General features: G+C 33.0%; 2 protein-coding genes across 4 annotated transcripts; both read left to right on the forward strand.

The window, feature by feature from the left end:
• Positions 1-1,670: 1,670 nt before the first annotated feature.
• LOC140890109 (uncharacterized) lies at positions 1,671-4,365 on the forward strand. The gene is made up of 2 exons (XM_073297869.1): positions 1,671-1,694; positions 3,943-4,365. The coding sequence occupies exons 1-2, from the start codon at positions 1,671-1,673 to the stop codon at positions 4,363-4,365; spliced, it is 447 nt and encodes a 148-aa protein (XP_073153970.1).
• A 1,758-nt stretch (positions 4,366-6,123) lies between these two features.
• LOC140892684 (uncharacterized) lies at positions 6,124-9,240 on the forward strand. 3 transcript variants are annotated; one of them, XM_073301641.1, is made up of 7 exons: positions 6,124-6,247; positions 7,287-7,484; positions 7,589-7,644; positions 7,947-8,070; positions 8,158-8,264; positions 8,595-8,664; positions 8,886-9,240. In XM_073301641.1, the coding sequence occupies exons 2-7, from the start codon at positions 7,403-7,405 to the stop codon at positions 8,900-8,902; spliced, it is 456 nt and encodes a 151-aa protein (XP_073157742.1). In that variant the 5' UTR covers positions 6,124-6,247; positions 7,287-7,402; the 3' UTR covers positions 8,903-9,240. The 3 variants fall into 3 exon arrangements, with proteins under 3 accessions (XP_073157742.1, XP_073157740.1, XP_073157741.1); XM_073301639.1 differs by having other exon boundaries at positions 6,127-6,247; positions 8,894-9,240; XM_073301640.1 differs by lacking the exon at positions 6,124-6,247 and having other exon boundaries at positions 7,195-7,484; positions 8,894-9,240.
• Positions 9,241-22,429: the final 13,189 nt, after the last annotated feature.

Genomic DNA, 22,429 nt, shown 5'->3' on the forward strand with positions numbered 1-22,429 from the left:
TGTTAATACTTGGTTATACCTTTATTTATCTGAATGTTTCTTGTCTATTTACTGACAAATATAGATCCAAGTAAGCTTATTATTATGTTTTTTAATAATTCGTTAGATAGTGGAATGCATATGAATAATTGTTGGGTTTAAAACACAAGTGTTGGATCTTGTATTTCCAAACCTTCATTGTCAGTCTTGCTAGACGTGGCATCTGCCAAATCTCCCCATCTTGTCGCCACTCACCTCTTACATTTTGGCTTTCAGTTGCTGGAATTGCAACTGAGTTTGTGAGTCTGAGTATATACACATGGAGAATCAAAGATGTTATCAGAATGCATACATTAACATTAAGTATTCGGAATAGCTCCCGTGAGATATAAAAAGGAATTTTTTCCGGTTTGTGAAGTGTATGAAAAATATGTTTTACATGTTAATCCATAACTCATTGAGCAAAACATAGATTTTTTAGAAAATTTTACAGCCATATGATTGATCAATTGTTGTTTTTTATTATGTTGAATTCATAAGTTTGATCATAATATGTCAGCCATGCTAGTAGCTATGATTTTTGTTTCTTGGGACTTTTTTTGGATCCTAGTAGCTATGATTCTTTGATATAAATGTTTGTGAGTTCAAGATTTCAGTTTGTGTTAACAAATAAAGCTTCATCTCTATTTTGAAGTGTTGTTTTAAGGAGCCGTTCCATGATTTCAGTTTGTGAACATATTATTGGTTTATATTTTGTTATAATAGAAAAATATTTCTTGCATAACTAGCAAGATGAAAAGGGGAATATATTCTTTCAAAAAAAAAAAAAAAAAAGGGGGGAAATATCAAATATTCGTGGGCTTGATGGCTTTTCTATGAAAACTCGATCATCCATTCGTGTTAGTGATACATCGAGAGGAGAAATATTTAGAGGTAATAAATATTTTGCATTTGGATTTTTTAAAGTATACCTTTGATTATGTTTTTCAAATCAATTGGTTTTAAATATAGTGTGTCAAGTTTATAAGTAATAAATATCAGCTTGATGGGTTTTTACAAATGTTAGTCTTAAAATAAAAAACTTTTTTATTTGTAGGTGGATATCATAAAAAACAATCTGAATTATCAAGCAACTATATCTCATGACTATATCTCATGGAATAGAGACATGGACAATCATTTGGCTAGAGTTTTAATTGATCAAATGGCTCAAGGAAATAAATGTGATGGAGATACTTGGAAATCCCAAGCTTTGTAAGAGGCAGTGACGTATTTAAATTCCAAAATGCATTTTCAGTTGACTAAAGAGAATATAAAAAATAGACTCAAGACTTGGAAGAAATATTCCACTGTTGTTACAGATGTTCAAAAACAAAGTGGATTTTCTTGAGACGAAGAGCGAAAAATGATTGTTGTGACATCGGATGAATATAATTCTTGGAATGGATATATTGAGGAATATATGCATATTTTGTCATATTGTTTTCTTATCCATATCAATATAAATTAATATACAAATAATATTTTAGAAAAGAACTTATAAATATTTATTCTTTTTATGAATAGTCGCATCCAGCGGTCAAAAGAATGCAAAATAGAGTAATAGAGAATTGGAATGATATTGTATTTCTATGTGAAAGAGATAGAGTGACCGGTGTAGGAGTTGAAAGTTTGATGAGGGGGTCAATGCCATGGAGGATGATGAAGAAAATGAGGTAAACTCCACACATGAACGATCACGACGTTCAAACTCATTGAAATACACGAGGTTGTCTCTGGCATAATTGGATTTACGGACACCAAAAGATTTAAGGCGATTCAAAAATTGATGAAGGGTGACGTTGAAAACTTTAGATTATTAAAAGCACTTTCGAACGAGGAGAAAAAAAATGAGTGCATTTTCTCATTAACTCATGATTATTTTAGAATTTTGTTTAGAAACTAACATGTTAAATATCAAATGTTTTTTTGTTGATGTTTTTATGTTACGACTCATGATTATTATAGAATTTGGATTTGATATTTTTATCTTATGAGGATGAATGCTACATCTATTTTATATGTTTCCTTTGTGAAAAAAATGTTAATACTTTGTTAAATGTTTATTTATTAAATGTTTTTGTCTATTTAAATAAATAAGACATGAACTCTATTTTATTTTGAGTTGGATATGGTTACTGTGTTATCATAATAGTTATTTTAATTTCAAAATATATTTTTTGAATATTGGATATGTGTTAATATATATTTTTGATTAATATATGTTACTAAATTTTGATTTTATTGTAGAGTTATTGCACGAAAAGTATTTTTTTCATGTTACTAGTATGATGAAAAAGAAATTAAAGTTTAATATTATAATAATTATATATTTGTTTTTTTTAGAAAAACATGAACATGGTTATTTTATAATCATAATACTAATTTAAAATTTCATTTTGAAATTCTATATTATTCCAAGCAATGGATTTAAATTTTACTTTGAAATTATATGTTATCTCAAGCCAGAAAAATGATTAATTTGAAATCCACTCTCAAATCCAAATATCCTCATCCAAGAACAACTGTATGAAATTCATATCCTTTTACTGGAAATTGGATGATTTTATCTCAAAAAAAATAAAAAAAAATTGGATGATTTGTTTCAGGGATACTTGCCTATTTGAGATAAACATGATTTACAAATTACAATACTGTTGGATAAATATTTTTTCTTCTCGCTATTTTTTTTTTAAAAAAAAAACTTCAATTTCACTGATTTTTTACTTTCCAGCAGAATTCTTTACACACCGCGTTCTTTTATTTTTTTTAAAATCTCAACCACATTATCTGCACGCGTCTTCGACTTCTAAATTTCCACCCAATTCTTCAATCTGATTCAATCCCATTAGGTTTATCAAGGCTTGATTTTTTTCCCTTTTTCAATCTGGTTCAATCCAATAGGTTTGATTTTTTCCCTTTCTTAATTCGTTGCGTACGCTTTTTCTGAATTTCCAACCAGATCATCTAATTCAATCCGGTCGGAATTCTTGGTGTTCTTCACGAAGCAGATGTTGGAAATTTGGGTTGTGTACCCATTTTGAATCGATAAAATATTTATGATAAAATTATTTCTCGATTACAAATTAAGGGTGAATGAGAAATTAATAAAATGTTCACAAATAATTGTTCGAATTTTATCGAGTAAAAAATTGAATATTATAGGATTATATATCATATTAATATATATATATATATATATATTGAAGTGATGAGACAAGTGGCAAAGGCCACCGATGCAAGCTTTTGAAACATTTCAAATTTGGTCAATTATGTATTCGGTTGGTCACAATTCAAATTGAATTTGAATTCACAATATGTATTCGGTTGGTTATACAACGGAAAAGGAAATAAAACAAAAATAGTTATTTGACATTTTTTAGACAAAAAGGTGTGTCTCATTGAATTGTTGCACATTTTCATATAAGGTCATTCAATCTTTATTAATATCTCATATGTTTGAATGGAAAATAGACACACACATATTGAAAACATATTGCTGCATATCATTGTTGTTCATCATTTTTCAGAAAGTTCAAAAAGAATTTTAGAAGTTCGCCGGGTTTTGTAATTTGGAGTGCTCCTATTACAAAACGAATTCGTTGTATTTTGGGAGACGATTGTCATATTCCATAAGCACCGTGTGTGGGGCAAATTCGTCTTAAGGACATAGAGTTTTAATCTAGCCTCGACTAAAAATCTCAGATCAAATTTATGTCCTTGTCTCAAGTCCTGTCCCGACATCAGTCAAGACAACATCCGAAAAATCATCTCAGATTTGCACAGTACTCCGAAACCAACATTCTTAAGACGAATCTGTGTTCATTCTGAGATGGCATCTACATCTGCTGCCTCTATTCAGCCTACTGTTCATGCGTCACACTTTGAGAAATCGGAGAAGTTTTCCGGTGTTGACTTCAAAAGGTGGCACCAAAAGATGATGTTCTACTTGACTACTCTGAATCTCGTGAAGTTCCTACAAGAGAATGCCCCTGTTTTTCTGACAAAGAGACGGACAAAGATAAGTGGGCTGCTTATGATGCTTGGAAGAATAGAGACTACCTTTGTCGCAACTACATTTTGAATGGTTTGGACAACACTTTATACAACGTGTACAGTCAAGACAAGGCATCAAAGGACCTGTGGAAGTCTCTGGAAAAGAAGTACCGAACCGAAGATGCCGGAATGAAGAAATTCATTGTTGGTAAATTTTTGAATTATAAAATGATTGACTTTAAATCTGTGTTGAGCCAAGTCCAGGAATTGCAACTTTTGTTGCATGATTTTCATGCTGATGGTATGCAAATTAATGAGCCTTTTCAAGTGTCATTGGTGGTGGAGCCGTGACATGGAAATCCACAAAGCAAACGTGTATTGCTCGATCCACAATGGAATCTGAGTTTATAGCCTTAGATAAAGCCGCTGAAGAGGCTGAATGGCTAAGAAACTTCTTAGAGTATATCCCGTGTTGGGCTAAACCTGTGTCTGCCATAATGATACATTGTAATAGTCAATCAGCGATTGGAAGGGCACAAAGTAGCATGTACAATGGTAAGTCACGACATATACGTCGTAGACATAATACCATTAGGCAGTTGATCTCTAATGGAGTAATCTCCATCGATTATGTAAAATCGAAAGACAATTTAGCGGATCCGTTGACAAAAGGTTTGAGTAGAGATCAAGTAAACTGCTCATCAAGGGGAATGGGACTAAAAATCTACAAATAAAATGATCATAGAGGAAATCCAAACTTGCTGACTGGAGATCCCAAGATCTTGGTTCAATGGGACAACGATGTTATGAGAGTTGTTGTAACAGCACTTGAGACAAGCTTTATAAAAAGTTGTCTTCTCATTCCTAGGGTGAAAAACGTGATGCCTACCACATGTAGTGAGGTTAAGCTTATGCTTGTAATGATTTCTATACTTGAAAAAGTTGGGTATGGTAGGATACTCGTTATAGGAGATCACCTATGTAAGTGTGAAGACGAGCCGCTTCAATGAAACACTTATCAATCCAAGAGCGTGTCCATGGCTAAAACGGACACAACCATAAGAACTAGTAAGATGTGAGGAAGGTTATTGTGTTGATACCATTGTCTTGGTTTACACAAACGACTGGGTGGTTCAAGACATCGCGTTCACTAACTAGCTTGTAAATCCGATGGTATTCTACTACGGAAGGTTCAAAGCCAAAATCTACCTCTTCCGATGCAATAATATTTCGTTTGGAATTTCTAAAATGTCTGCATTTCATACATGCATTAATTTCCATTCATGTGGGGGATTGTTGAAAATTTGGGTTGTGTACCCATTTTGAATCGATAAAATATTTGTGATAAAATTATTTCTCGATTATCAATTAAGGGTGAATGAGAAATTAATAAAGTTCACAAATAATTGTTCGGATTTTATCGAGTAACAGATTGAATATTATAGGATTATATATTATATTAATATATATATATATATAATATAGATATATTGAAGTGATGAGACAAGTGACAAAGGCCACCGATGCAAGCTTTTGAAACATTTCAAATTTGGTCAATTATGCATTCGGTTGGTCACAATTCAAATTGAATTTGAATTCATAATATATATTCGGTTGGTTATACAACTGAAAAGGAAATAAAACAAAAACAGTTATTTGACATCTTTTGGACAAAAAGGGGTGTCTCATTGAATTGTTGCACCTTTTTATATAAGGTCATTCAATCTTTATTAATATCTCATATGTTTGAATAGAAAATAGACACACACATATTGAAAACATATTGTTGCATATAATTGTTGTTCATCATTTTTCAGAAAGTTCAAAAAGCATTTTCGAAGTTCGCCGGGTTTTATAATTTGAAGTGCTTCTATTACAAAATGAAGTCGTTGTATCTTGGGAGACGATTACCGTATTCCATAAGCACCGTGTGTGGAGCAAATTCGTCTTAAGGACATAGAGTTTTACTCTAGCCTCGACTAAAAATCTCAGATCAAATTTATGTTCTTGTCTCAAGTCCTATCCCGACATCAGTCAAGACAACATCCGGAAAATCATCTTAGATTTGCACGGTACTCCGAAACCAACAGCAGACTGCTCAAATCAACTGCAGGGGTCAGGGATACCGTCCCAAGGTTAGGTCACCCATGGGGATCTCCGAAATAGTGTCTTTAAACATTTCTTGAATACTGACTCCCATCTCGGCGATTCAATCCCATCAGAATTTCTCAAGGTCATTTTGCTCCTTTTAATTGTTTTCCATATTGTTTTCCAGTTTTCTTATTTTTTGTTTTCTACTTATCTTGATGTTTGTTTCACTTTTTTAAGGATTTGATTCTACAGTTTTTCATTCGTTATGTTCAGTTGTTAGAATAGGTTTCAAGGTATCTTCGGGTTAATGCTTTTGTTTTCCCCTTTGTGGCCCCGAAAATTGAACAAGCTTCACTTTTTTACCATAATTTTCCCCCATTCTAAGTTGTGATTATTACATATTTTCACTTGGAATGGTTGAATACAAAATTCATCGCCTTCAAATCATGGGAATCTTAATTGCTTTAATAAAAAATAAATACCAGGAAGAACCGAGGTTCATTTTAATTAACGTTCTTGCAAACCCAGAGGGTAGAAAACAATATTAAGTTATTCACAAAGTATCCCCGCCACAAAGCGAAAAAAGGTTGATAATATCATGATATTAAGAAAACCCCACTTGATCTTTGCGGAAGATTTTGGATACCATTTGCGAAGTGGAGGAAAAAGAACGACCAAGAAGAAAGCATCACGGAATTCGATGTTCTTTTCAAACCATTTATATATTACATTACACACGCAACCTCTGTGTGCGATCGCTAGTGGAAATGAAATGTCCTACGTTTATGATCAGATCAAGAGTATATACCATAGTCATTAAAGATGTACTGAATTAGAGAATTGAATTTCTTAAATCATAAATCTTCCCATAAAATAAGCGAACACTTTTAACCTTTTTTCGGAGCACATGTTAGCAACTAGAATTTAGTATTGAAATTACTGATTCAAAATAAAAGGTGTTACAATAATCTGAGTGAAACACTCAACCAAAGGATCAAATCCTTCACCAAAACCCTAGCTAATTGCTAGTATTTCCCTAGCCTAAGCTAGTCACATGCAAATGGAAAAATAATCGAATGAATAACAACTGTTTCTTGCCTGAGGTTTAATATCCCTATTGGGCCAAAGTCCAATATATTAAAGCCCATACGAATATTAAAGTTGTGTATTTTTCCACGTAGAATTGAAAGAACAAAATTAGCAGCTTTGGTTTTTTGCTTCAAAGGGTGGGAAAAGAGACAAGACAGAAGGAAGACATTGTTAAAAAGCGAATTTCTGTGATTAGAAGTGAAAGAGAATGAGTATGAGAAAATCTTTGAATGGAAGGCCAAGTGGGACAGACGGTTCTGATTTTTCCTACCGCATGGTTGTTGACTCCAGTACGTTCTCCAATTGTTCATCTTCCCTTTTTTTTTTTTTTTTTTTGCTCAATTACGAATTTTGGGTTGTGGTTTGTATCTTATTTATATTTTTGCAATTGAAGGATATAAAAAGGTGGCTCGAGGAAGATCTCACCTCTCTGCTGTCATCTTCACTCAGGTACTTGGATGCATATCTGGATAATTGTGAATTTTTCTGATGTTTGACCTATCATGGTCTGATGATTGATTTGATTCTTTCTTTTCTAATTGAAACAACCAATTCGTATTCAAATATTTCAGAAAGTAATTTTTGCCACTTTAAAAAAAATTAATTTAATAATTAGGTATAAATCGCCAATGTGTGAGTTTTATTTACATAACTGGACAAAAACCGGCACAAGATGTAATCACCACCATATAGTGTTAGTTATTGTTTCTAACAGGATTTTATTACATTCTGATTGTCGACAAATGTTGCAGGCAATTATTCAATTTGTAGCTGCAGTAGTTCTATTTCAAACTGCACCGAAGGGGGTGACTCTTGATAAACTTTATGTATCTCATGCTGTTATTAGTTTTATTTCACTCTTAGTAGGAGAAATAGGTAAGCTGAAAGATCATAGTTTTATTATGCTTACTCATACATGTTGACCTCTGATTCTATTATATTTACTCGTTGTCATTTTGAAAGGTCGGAAACGCAGCCGTGTTCATCTTTTGAAGTTGTATTTGTTTGGATCTTCAGTTGCCACCCTTATCTCAGCTATTTGTCTCCTTAAGAGCCAAACATCATTCGAGGTACGTTTATTTTCTTGTTTCTTAACATTTGATTTTCTTAAGCTTGACATAGCTTTAATTAAAATCAAAATTTGTATGGTGGAGTAGTAAGGAACACCTTTTGATGCAATAGAGGAGAGAAAGGATGGTAACATAGTCATATCAAAGTAAACCTTCAATTTAAGTAGTTTTATTTAAATTTCTTCGATCTTTTACTGCAAATAATTGAACTTCATCCTCAGTGATGTTGAGTGGAATATAGTCCTTTACCAATCTCATTTTTTCTTCCCTTTTGAGGTTTTATACTGTTATCACACATTCTTTTTACCTTGTCTGCTTCATGCGAATTAGATCATCAAAGATCTCAGTAGATGGGAGGTGTCAAGATTTGAAGTTTTGAAGATTGCTTCTGTTGTACTCGGTAAATTTATGTCTTTATAAATATTGGTTGCTTACATCATGGATCCGAAATTTGATGAAACTAAACTCTGACATACTTGTGTTGGGGTAAGACTTAGATTTTCTCGAAAATAAATATTCTTGCTGATTATTTTTAATTTGAGGGCACGATTGTCTTACTACACATTCCTGCTAGATCTTTTATGTGGATGATTATTCTTCAGAGAATTTAAATTGCACCAGTTGTGCAGGATTCTTGACACAAATATATGCTATCACGGCGACGACTGCTCTTATTCACAATATGGCTCCTCCCAAGAGAACCTCTTGATCGATTTTTTTGATCTCAACACGCAGGAGGCTTCTACCTGTTTTATATATTAGTTTCTTTTACTTGATATCAAAACTCCACGGGGCTCATCTGCTCTGTTCTTGCACTCCATCTTTTGTTTTCATAATTTGCTCTTTTGATAATCTTTTTTTAATTTGATTTCTTTCTATTTATTAGATGTCGTTGAATTTTGGATATTAGTGGATTAATGTCATTTTACTCGGATCAAGTCAATATGATGGTAATTTTTGACCTGTTTATATTAGATTTTTTTAAGTCGTTATTTTTATTTGTTATTGGAGGATGCACTGGCTATTAGATAGAAGTCTCGTTAATTTTATGTTATTTCATTAGAAATTTCTTTGGACTAGCAAAATGATCTCGGTCGTTTTTTTTTAAAAGATTGTCCAACTCCGGAAAATTAAAATCATGCAGTATACTTCTATTTATTATTTCTTTCAAGTTCCTAAGTCTGGCATTAAAAACTTCATTATACATAATTTTAGACCCTCACAGCACAGTATTTCATTTATTCACCGCCAAAGCCAAAGTTATTTATTTTAAACTATGGTGGATTAAAAACAAAAGTGTGGTGGGTCTGAACTTTCGCCCCTTACGGTAAAAATTATTTGAAAATGAAGTTGAGTGTCATAAAGAAAAAGGCTTGAACATATATTTAAAAATATTTTTGGTGTTTTATAAGTAAAAAATTTTAAAAATGTGCTCAGATGAGATTTTTTTAAAATTTTTTACAAAAAACATTTTTAAAAAAGTGTTCTTGAAATATACTCCTTGCGTTTCAATTATATTGTCCATGTTTTTTTTGTCCCAAATATATAGTCATACCATATTTAGTAATTTTTTTTACACTTCTTTACTAATATACTCCGATTAACTACATCTTTAAAATTGTACAATAATTTTTAATACATTAAATAGGGATAAAATAGAAAGTTTATATAAAATTGGATTTCTCAATAAATTTTTTTTATTATGTGTGAAAAACAAAATAAGAAAATATAATTGAGACGGAGAGAGTAGTTTTTAAAGAACACGTGTTTTAAGATGTTTTTATAATGAAACTATGTAAGATAAAGATGAATAACATTATTTTTGAAATATTAAAATATTTTTATGGAATAGTTGTTCAAACACATATTTATTTTTAAAACAATTTTTTAAAATGTTTTATAAAAAAATTTTAAAAATACTTTTATAAAAGAGTTTTATAAGTAAGGTACCGTTTGGTACAAGTATTAGCAATACATGATTAATTTATCCTATCATATTTCACGTTCTTCTCGTCATATTTTTTATCTATCTATTAATTATTTATTTTACATCAATCAAATCATTAATCATTTAATCTTACATCAATCAAATCATTGAATTTAACTTATTATATTAACCTTATAAATAATATTATTCATATTTTATTTATTCTTAAAAGGACAAAATGATAATTTATCATTTTTATATAAAATTTATTCAATCAAATCAAATAAACTATAATCTATCAATCAAGTCAAATACTATATTAATTATCATTTTTATTTATTTTTTATTACATTATATTATATTATTTATCTATGTATTACTTATCTCATATCCCGAACCAAACAGTACCTAAAATGTTCAAAAAAATCAAAGTGTTTTCTTTACACTATGTTTGGCAACCAGGATTTTGGGGGATTTGATGGGATTTGGATTTTAAAATTCCATTTCTATCGTTTGGCATGATGACTTAAAAAAAGGAATTTGGATTTGTTCAGGAATTCCCAGGATTTTGTGGGATTTCAATCAGTGTAACCAAATCCTATCAAATTTGACAAGATTTGATGGGATTTGGATTTGAAAAAAAAATAAATAAAACACCGATCAAATATTCTTATTCTATTTTACCTTTGTCTTTCTCACTTCATCGATGCATCTTTCTCATCTTTCATCAGTCATCGCTTCTTCCATCAAATTCAACCTGGTTCGAATTTTTTTGACTTTAATATTTTGATCGATGCATTCTATTATATACATATATTAACGTTTTGTTTTTTTTTTTTTTCCAGATTTTTGTTGCTTGATCGTTAACAGAACTGGTAATTATTATATTCTTTGTTTTTCTCTGTTATATTCTTGGTGATAAAAAGTGTATCATGTATTGCACCTAACTTCTGAATTTTGTTTTTCAAGAATCCTTACCTGTGCGTGCCTTTTCTTCTTTTTTTTTTTAAGAATCCCTACCTGGGTTTTTAACGACTACTTGAGTATAATCATGTAAAAGGCTAAAATATTGTAGGATGGATGATATACGATTTATTGGATGCAATAATTATAGTGCATGTGTGTTGCACCTACCTCTGCCTTCTTTTCAGAATTTTTACATGTGCTTTTAATTACGAGGTAGTGGGAAAAATCTTGAAAAATACAAAAATAAAGTAGCACGGTGAATTTATTTTATTGCGTTGTTATATATGATTCATGTATTTTGATTCCACATGTTTTGGTAATAAAAAAAAAAATTGTGTGTTCTTTGTAAAAATTTTTGAATTGCACGTCTATACCCTCTAGAATTCTTGATAACGTGAAAACACAATTTATGGATTGAATTAGATTGATAATTGGCATAGGTTTATGACATATAATTTGACATTAAATCTAGATTGTTGACTGGAAATCCTGTATCTTACCATGCGGCTGATCTTTTCTTATAACATATGTTTACGGCATGTGTATTGTATTAATAATTATTATAAGACTCAAATTAATTTGATAACTAACATATGTTTTGGACATGTAATTGACACTAAATATTTTTAAATAAATCAAATGCTCATATATATTATTTACGATGATTTCAGTATTTATGGTGTTGCTTTATGGGAAAAGACTACATCTTTTATATTTATGTTAAAAAAAAGTGTCTATTATTCTTCCACTTGGAGTTTGGGATAGAGGAAATTAGTCGTACATTTCTGAATTCAAGTTGGATTTATGCAACGATTTTCATGTTATATATATATTTTTTATTTTATAGATGGATAGAGTCAAAGAATCAACTCGACGATCACAGATGACAGTTATAGCAGTAGTAGCTTGTGTTGCTTACTTGAATATGTTGTTTTATAAAAATAAGAGCTACATAAGTAGCATCATATCAGAAAAAGATTTGAAAAGAGATATAGTTAGGAAGGAGTTAATGCATCGTATTGAAACCGATGAAAGAATTCGTGGGATGCTTCGTATGGGACCAACTACGTTTATGAAATTTGTTGCACTATTACGAGAGAAAACTTTCCTCAAAGATACTATTTACAGCAGTATAGAAGAACAATTTGCAAAATTTTTGTATATTGTTGGGCAAAACGAAAGTACTCGCTCGATGGGATTTATATTTTTACGATCTGGTGAAACCATCAGTCGACATTTTCATAATATCTTGAGGGCAATCATATCTCTTCAAGATCAATTTATGATCCAACCTGATGGAAATGAGGTCCCAACTGAAATCTTTAACAATCCAATATTCTATCCATATTTCAAGGTAAAAATATATAGATAAAGCTTTAAGAATTGTTCTATTAAAATATTTAAGTCATATCTGATTAAAAAATAACATAATTTTGATACATATGATAGGATTGTGTTGGTGCAATCGATGGAACACATTTTCGTGTTAAAGTATCTAAAGAAAATGTTGCAAGATATAGAGAAGAAAAGATTTTCCCACACAAAATGTGTTGGCTGCATGTACCTTCGACTTGAGGTTTACATACGTGTTACCTGGATGGGAAGGTTCTGCAGCTGATGGGCGTGTCCTTGAGGATGCACTTGATAGAGAGGATAAGCTAAAAGTTCCAAATGGTATTTCCTCATACATATACTAATAAAATGTTAAAAAATAATAATAACAAATAAATATTAATCCTCAATTAATTTTGTAAACTTGTCGATGCTGGATTTATGCTAAGAGATGGTTTTATCGCCCCTTTCAGAGGAACTCGGTATCATCTAAAAGAATATAGTAATCATGGACCAGAATCTCAAAAAGAAATATTTAATCACAGACATTCGTCTTTGAGAAATGCCATTGAAAGAGCATTCGGTGTTTTAAAGAAAAGATTTTCAATTTTAGCCAGTGGTGCCGAGTCTAACTACAAAGTAGAGACTCATTCAAAAATTATATTAGCATGTTGTATTTTGCATAATTTTCTCATGAGAGTAGAACCCAACGAAAGATTGATTGCCGAAGTCGATAGTGAACTAACACATGAAGATATTGTGAATGAAAAAAATGCAAATTCTCGTTGTAGATCTGAAAGCAGCAGAAATGGAATAATGATAAGAAATAAAATAGCACAAGAAATGTGGGAAGATTATGCATGTGGTCCTACTTAGAATATTTTGCTTGTCATGTACTTTTGATTTAATAATATTATGTTTGTTTCTTTGATTTTTATGTAAAATTTATTCCTATTTCTTGCGTGATTTCTTATTCTGTTTGCTTGTCATGTACTTTTGATTTAATAATATTATGTTTGTTTCTTTGATTGTTATGTAAAATTTATTCCTATTTCTTGTGTGATTCCTTATTATGTTTGCTTTACGGAAAAAAACACTAATTGGAATCATTATATAATTTAATATTTTATGGTATTTTTTATGATTTAAGCTTTGTAATGTTTACATCCTAGGAAATGAGTACTGAAGCTCAAGCTGTTGAAGTTGTCCACTATAAAAGTTGGACTCAACAGATGGATGAGTTTTTGCTTGATTTTTTACTAGAGCAAAAGAATCAAGGACAAAAACCAGACAAAAATTTTTCTCAAGCTGCGTACAATGCTGCTATTGAAGCTATAAATTCAAAATTTACTATGAAAGTAAATAAAGACAACGTGCAAAATAGATTGAAAACTTTGAAAAGAAAGATGACTATTGCTTTGGAAGTGTTCAAACGAGGTAGTGGGTTTGGTTGGAATGACATAACAAAACAAATTGAAGCACCTGAGGAGGTTTGGGACGCATTAATCAAGGTATGCATTGTTATTTTATTCATGTTCATTTTCTTGTATTTTTTTAATTGTTATTGTCTGAGAATAATAAAATGTAATTAGGTATATCCTGATGCTAAACATGTCCGAAATATTGCAATTCCTTACTTTCCTGTGCTGCGAGAAATATTTGAAAAAGATAGAGCTAATGGAAAAGGAGCAGAAACTGGAAAAGAGAAGGCATGTCGTTGGGCAAGAGAGGGGAAAGAGCTGAATGGTGGAGAATCTTTACGAATCGAAGAGATCGATGAGTTGGTAGCCGAACAACAGGTACATCTAGAAAATTTGGAAGATTTCGAAGAGGAGAACTTTCAACAAATGGCTATTCCTCATTCATCGTCCACAAATAACATTTCTAAAGCTGGAAAGAAAAAAAAGTCAAAATTTGATGAAATGAATGAGAGATTTGACACTTTGAATAACACGATATCACAAATGGCTAAGGCAATGGATGCCAATGATCAAAACAAATGTCGGTGTGAAGAGATATACACTGAACTGACAAAAATTGATGGAGCAGATGAAGTTTTTATTTTTGCAGCAAGTGATTTTCTTGTGTCAAATCCAAATGCAGCTGATCTTTTTTTGGGGATTCCACATCATGCTCGTCTTCGCTGGTTGAATTGGAAAATGAACAACTCATCTTAGGATAAAATATGCATTTGATTTCGAAATAAAAGTTAGGATATTATTGGATTCATTGACGAATTTTTTGATGTTTTAGATTGCATTTGGTTTTTTAGAAAATATATTTTCTAGAATTTAAATTTCAGAATTTATTGTGTTCCATGATTTTTTATTTCTTATTTACGTGTCCTATGATAAAATATTCAAATGTTATAATTTTGGCTTTACGGACACTACAATTATAAAAGAATTATTAATTACTAAACTTTGGATTATTTAATTTAAAAGATGACTTAAGGGTAGTTTAGTCAAATTTATAATTCCAAATTCAAATCCTTTTTTTTTTTCAAACAAGAAATGGATTTATAAATAACATTTTTCAATTTTAAATCCAATCAACAAATGGAATTTTAAATACATGGATTTCCAAATCTAATTCCAAATCCAATTCCAATTTTAAATCCAAATCCCAAATTTGAAAGAACCAAACACACTGTTAATAACAACAAAAGAGTTCCAACTTTCAACTGAGTGAGATACTTTGAACAAATATCGCAAACAAAATCTACGAGGTTGGAATAAAAAAGGACAGAAAAAAAAAACACAAAAAAAAACACAAAAAGGAATCAAACTATGGCTGCACAATTAACAGAATTAATCTCATCATCGACACGAGCCACAAGAATACATCCAGAACATTCCATTTTCACGCACGATTTAGTCGAGGCATGCTTAATATCTAGTGTGTTTTATCAGCATTTTTCATGCAAAGCTGTATTTACCACTTCCAGGATTATCTTACGGATTTCCGCCTTTAACTTCCACACGAATCACTAACTGGGTTAAGGCCAAGGAAGAATTAACAATAGGTCAATCTTAAGCTGTAGCTCACCCAAATTTTAAGACACGCCTAAAGTTTTTTTAAATTACTTTTGTAATTTTTTTACTTGGCAGCTCACTCTATCCATACCCGAAGCACATACCACCTCCTTAATTCATTTTGATGAATAGTACAATGTAATGATTATATTTTAAAAAGGGCTGACCTCGAAGGGGACCCCATTTCACATGAGTCAGAAGGCTCATTGGCTCATGCGGAGGTTAAATCAAAGGATGTGCACGAGCAGTAGAGACCTGAAGGATGGAGCAACCTGGTCCAACCCCCAGAGCATACCCCCACAATATTTCAGCAGATAATATGCTCTACATGATGATCGAACCCGCAATGCTGGAAAATGATCTCTTTCCACGTCACTTCAGGCCTTACCAACTCACCTATGCCCTTGTGGGCAATGTACAATGTAATTATTATATTGTTACATAGTGTTGTGAATAAAGGATAGAGTATTCAATGAAATTCAATAAATCACCATCAAAACTAAGCTGATCAGTTTCTGATCAATCAAACGCCACTTAATGAAATATGCAAAAATTAAAGAACACAAAACTTTACATGGTTTGGCCACAAAAGTACCTACGTCCATTGTTGGATCAAATATTATAAGAGACTAGAGTTTACAAATATATTGTGAGAAACAACGCAAGAATTCAACACAAAATCATAACTGAAATCAAATCTTTGGAAACCATTGATCTCTCTTCATTTGCTTGTGTTTAACTGCTCTTGAACTCACTCACTAACTAACTTGCCCTAACTAACCAAAATTGATTCTGGATATGCTTATTAACACCCTTCCTTTTGCTTCCAGCTGACTGATGTGTTCATAGAGATGACTGATGTAGACGTGTAACTGCTTGCATGCATGACCGCCTGAAAGATTTTATGACAACGCTAACAAACTTGTAATAACTTGTCCGGACGACTAAATGACCACTGTCCAACTGACCACTGACTGATGATTTCGGTTACGAATAAATATAGCAAGTGTACTAGGTCAAGTAATAGTAAATGGACGAAGAGTTCAAGTATCAATTCCACATAAACTATAGTTAATGCTTAAGATTTAATTATTTTACTTAATCTAGACAAAATAATAAAAAAGAGTTTTGGGAATATCTATTAGCTTAGTTAAGGCTTATAGAACTTGCGTAGTGATACGGTGAACTTTTGATTATTGGCTTGGAACCTGGGTCCTACTAGACTCGAACCAGCCTAGAGGTACGTACACATTGACTGAGATTTCCAGCGAGTATACATGTTATATGTTGCATTTACTTGGCATTATTATGTGACATGATGTATGTTTTACTGCTTTCTACATTTATATGTCATGTGCATATACACGTAGAGCTTATACCTTGTTATACCTTGATTATAGAGCCGCTCAGTTCTATACTTGTGTATATAATCTGTCACTAGGAGTACCGCGACGGTGGGGACAGAGATGTCTGATTACTCCGGTGTACTAGACGAGTGTGGTTGTACCCAGAGGTTGATCCGTGAGATTTCAGCACTCATGTAGCACCTGTACTGAGCATGACTTATCAAATGACCAATTTTCAGTCATCACGATTGCATGCATCATATACAAATGTTTACTCATATTTATGTACTGGGTGTTAGTCGCTCACGTCCTAGTTATTATCTTGGACACCCCATTCCATGAGGTAGGTCGCAGGATGGACGGAGCAGGGAGTTTGAGGCAGGACTACGGGACAGGAGCTAACAGAGGATATTTTATACAGCAGGATTCGATATAGTTGTATAATATTTTTATGACAGTTTATTCGATATGGTTGTATCACTACTGAATTAAGTCTTGAACTTTTGTATTAAGTTGTTATGTAAATTATGGGTTATGTTTCCGCAAGTTTTACTCTGTTAAGTTCTTATATTTTATTTAAGATTAATGCATGATATAGTTGTCAATTAGTAGGTGATTCAATGCAGGGTCAGTACACAATTTGTCCTCAAAATTGTAAAGAGAATTTCTGTGAACTTCGTAGACGGTTGACTTCTGCACCTGTGTTGGCTTTACCGTCTGGATCTGGAAGGTATGTGATTTACACTGATGCTTTTCTTCAGGGACTGAGATGTGTCCTGAATCAGAACGAGCATGTGATTGCAAAACGCCTCTAGACGGTTGAAAGTTCACGAGAACAATTATCCAGTGCATGATCTTGAGTTATCAACAATTGTATTTGCATTGAAGATCTGACGTCATTGTCTGTATGGCGAGATTTGAGATCTTCACATATTACAAGAGTATTTAGTATTTGTTCACTCAGGAAGAGTTGAACATGAGATATAAACGTTGAATGGATTTGCTGAAGGATTATGAATGTGAAATTAAATACCATCTAAGAGCTGCTAATTTCACTGCTTATGCCTTAAGTCGCAAGGTGCGAGTGTCTGCACTCTAGACTAGTTCTGTAACCAGTGTCATTAAAAATAGTTGTTTTTTAGGGTATACCTTCAATCATAAGAAAGGTATGCAGAGTATTCAGATGTTTGCGATTTTATCTGAGCCATCTTTGTATTCTCGGATTTTAGATGCTCAGATATCTGACCCGTAGACCCAACGTTTGGCTTGTTTAGCTAGAAATGATAATATGTTTGGATTCCACTACCGGTCAGATGATTTTCTTTGTTTGTCTGGCCGTATTGTTGTTCCAGAAGATGATACTTTGAGGGACGAGATTTTATCTCAAGCCCATCGTTCTAAGTTGAGTATTCGTTTAAGAAGCAACAAGATGTAATATGATTTGCGTACTAGGTTCTGGTGGAAAGAAATGAAGAGAAGTATGTATCAATATGTTTCGAGATGTTTGGTGTGTCAACAGGTCAAGGCAGAGCACCGACGATCTCGAAGACTGCTTCACAGTTTACTTATTCCTGAGTGGAAATGAGAGTTGATCACGATGGACTTCGTGACCCATTTACTGTGTCCTCGAGGAACTGTGATGGTATCTGGGTTGTGGTGGACCAATTCACCAAGTCAGCACATTTCATTCCTTATAACTGGGACTACAGTTTTGACATGATGAGTCATTTGTACATCCAGGAGATTTTTCTATTGCACGGAGAGTCTGTGAGCATAGTCAGCGATCAAGACCCCATGCTTACTTCTAGATTCTGAGGGAGTCTTTAGCGCGCTTTGGGTACTACTCTCAGCTTGAGTACTGCATATCACCCAGAGACTGGTGGATAGTCAGAGTGTACGATTCGTACTCTTGAGGATATGCTCAGACCGTGTTCAATGGATTTTGGTCCGGCTTGGCAAGATCAGTTGACATTGATTGAGTTCGAGTACAACAACAGTTACCATCGTAGTATTGGAATGGCTACGTTTGAGGCGTTGTACGGGCAACGATGTCGTACTCCATTGTTTTGGGAAGAAGTGAAGGAGTGAAAGGTAGAGGGACTAGAGTTAGTCCAACAGGCTATTGATATTTTTGGACAGATCAAGAAACGAATTAAGACTGCATAGGATCAGCTGACTAGTTATGCGAATGTTAATCGCAGACCTTCACAGTTTGAGGTGGGTGAGAAGGTGTTCTTGAAAGTTTCACCATTTTGTAGGATTTTGAGATTCGGTCTCAAGGGTAAGCTATCCTAGGTTCATTAGTCCATTTGAAATTCTGGAAAGTGTTGGAGATTTGGCTTACAGATTGGCGTTATCGCCGTATTTGTCAAGTATCCATGTATCATTATTGCGACGGTATGTGACAGATGAGTCTCATATCATACAGCCGTCTGAAGTACAGCTAGATACATATTTTACATATGTGGAGAGACCTCTGCGTATCATAGGTCATATGGATAAGGTCTTACGTAATAAGACCATTCCTCTTGTTCAAATTCAGTGGCAACGCCGAGACACTGAAGAAGCCACTCGAGAACTTGAGAGTCGTATGCGTACAGACTATCCAGAATTGTTTTGATCATGTTGTATTTTCCGTTGTATCTTGTAAAATGTTCAGTTTGAATAAAAAATATTTATTCATTATTGCAATCAGTACTTAAGATTTATTCGAGGACGAAATATCTTAAGTAGGGGGAGAATGTAGCAGTCCGGCTCCATTTTTACAAGATTAAGTGAATGATCATGATTAAGAGACCTTAATATAGTCAGATAGATTAAGTAATCGGATTCAGAAGGGCCAAAATTGGTAAAATGGACTTGGACAAGATCGGAACATCCGAAATAGGATCGGAGGTTCCGAATGGTTCGGAACCAACGAACCATGATCGGAAGCAACGAAGGCAATCGGAACGTCCGATTGAATATTGAAGCTTCCGATCGGTATCACCCGTACGTGGCATGGAATCTTGGACACGTAGCTACATGCGGGAGATCGGAGCTTCCCATCTCAGTTGTCCGGAACGTGGCATGCATGCGAGGATTGGAGCTTCCGATCGTTGCCTATAAATAGACCATCCAAGATATATTTTTCCTCACATCATTTCTAAAGTTTTCTCTCGTCCCTTAGTGTATTCTAGGTGTTTTGGGGTATTTCCAGCCTTCCTAGGCTCGATCCGGAGGTTGGAAATGTGCTCCGGGGTTGCGACGGAGAGGTGCCCAAGTTCAGGGACAGTCGTCATCAGAGGGCTGACGACGGACACAGGTATAGCTTTAGATCTTTATAGTAAATAGAGATTACGCTATAGTCTAGTTAAAACTTTTAGAATAATGTTATAATACATGAGTACTTTGCATTATAGTGCGGAATATAGGCTTGAAAATAGAGCTGGTTTAGCTTTCCTAATATATGAGGTACATAAGTATTATTCGAGATATTCAGATTGAATATGCATGTATTATGTGTTTGTATGTATTATGCGTTTGCAAGATTTATATGATACAATATGTCATGACTGTATGTTGCATACATGAGCATATTGGACCTTTATCCTATAAGTATAATGTAGTAGGGCGCTCACCCTACGAGTTGTGGATGGTTGAATACATAAATCTTGTGTCAGGTCACCGTTATGGTTGGACACTTGTAATAGTATCAGATCACCATTATCCACTGAGTATATGAACCACCTTCTGAGGCGATGGCGTAGCGTGCTATATATCCTGGGCCCGGTCTATGAGCTTGTTTCTTGACCTGAGTGTCTTGATACCCAATTCACTTGCATGCATGTATAATATCGTATACTCGTACTCTCGTACTGAGCGTTTCATTCTCACGTCCCGTACTTTGTTGTTTCTGGACACCTTATTCCATGAGGCAAGTTTGCGGTTGGATGAGGCGGGTGATTTCAGGAGGGCTTAGACGATTGATGACCAGCAGAGTTGTTTGTCTAAGCTTTTGATTTTAATGTATTCGGGTTGATACATTTGAATTCGATATGGTTATATAATATTTATGTTTTCTTGAGGATTTGATTTTGGTTTTTGCTGTTATTTCTGGTTATTTGATTTATTAAGTTAAATGCATGCTTAAAATTTTGTTTAGTAGATAATCACGATGCGGGTCACTACAAAGACTGTCCACAAAGCTTTGTAAAATCATTTGAAATGTCTTTATGAATATGTATTCACCTCCCATCTACACACTTTTCATCCAACATTAACAAAATTAACAATATGGTTCCAAAACGATTCTTGACAATTTAAAGTGAAAAATAAATAAATAAAACGATACGTGGGATTTTTGTACAATGATTTAAGTATTTAACTAAATACCAGTTTTTTTATTTATAAATAAATAAAAATAAGGAGTTAGATTTAATTTACATATAATACTTTTAGCATAAGTTAATGTGTATTTACTATAAAATCAGAAAGTTTTTAATTTACAGTTTCTTTTCCCATTTTGGGTTTTAGAAACCCGAACTAGATCATAAGTCAGGATTCTTGTTCCGATTTTGAAACCCATCCGAAAATCAATTTGGATATTGGTTTATAAGAGACCCGATTAAGTTCTAAAGAGATAACATAACATAAAATACAAAAGATATTGTGAGTAATCTCGGTTTTTGTTTTTTTAAGATAATTAATCCAGGGGTGAGATCGGGTCGGGATCCGTCCCATAACCCTCTTACTCGATTTTCGTTACGATAGGAATTGAGATATTTTTTTTCTCCCGATCCCGCAACAGAAAAGTGTCGGGACCCGAATGTTCGGGATCTCAGGATCACGTCAGATCGGGAGATGGTAATCTCGAACAATTTTTTTTAAAAAAAAATTTCTATGAATTTTTTTTAAAAAAAATTTATGAATAAATTAAAACAATTTCTTAGTACATTACAAATAAACTAAAACAACTACTTGACTAATACAATAAAAAATATAATTATTCATAATAATAATAAAAACAAAAAAAAATTTATAACTCAATGTTAATATTAAAAAAAAGATAAAAAATAATTACATGATATATAATTATAAAACATTAATATTAAAATAGAAAAGTATAAATTTTCTTTTATTTTAATTAAAAAATATTATTTATATATTTGGGTCGGGTCGTGAATCTCGTCGGGTAAAATTGCCTATCCCGATCTCGAAATTGATCGGGTCGAGAAAAATCACGACCACTCAGGTCGAAAAAAGTTCGGAACGAAAAAAATTCGGGACAAAAATGTCAGCAATTAATAAAATAATAAAGAAAAGAAGTGTTGGCAGCATGTGGCAGGAGGTGGCAGCAAGTGTTGGCAAATGAAGCGGTAGATGGCAATACATTAAAGCCAAATGTACGATAAATATTGAAGGAAAATTCAATATAGAATTTTCCTTCTGATGTTTGTGCGCGGAGGGGGCTCTATAAATAGAGCTCCCCACTTTCTGAAGAAAGCATCCCAACACAGAATTCATTTCTCAGTTTAAAGCATTCAAGTAATTTTGAGTGTATTTCTATAATATTTGTGA

Source organism: Henckelia pumila, chromosome 3 (genome assembly GCF_033568475.1).
Source record: "Henckelia pumila isolate YLH828 chromosome 3, ASM3356847v2, whole genome shotgun sequence".
Classification (NCBI taxonomy): domain Eukaryota; kingdom Viridiplantae; phylum Streptophyta; class Magnoliopsida; order Lamiales; family Gesneriaceae; genus Henckelia; species Henckelia pumila.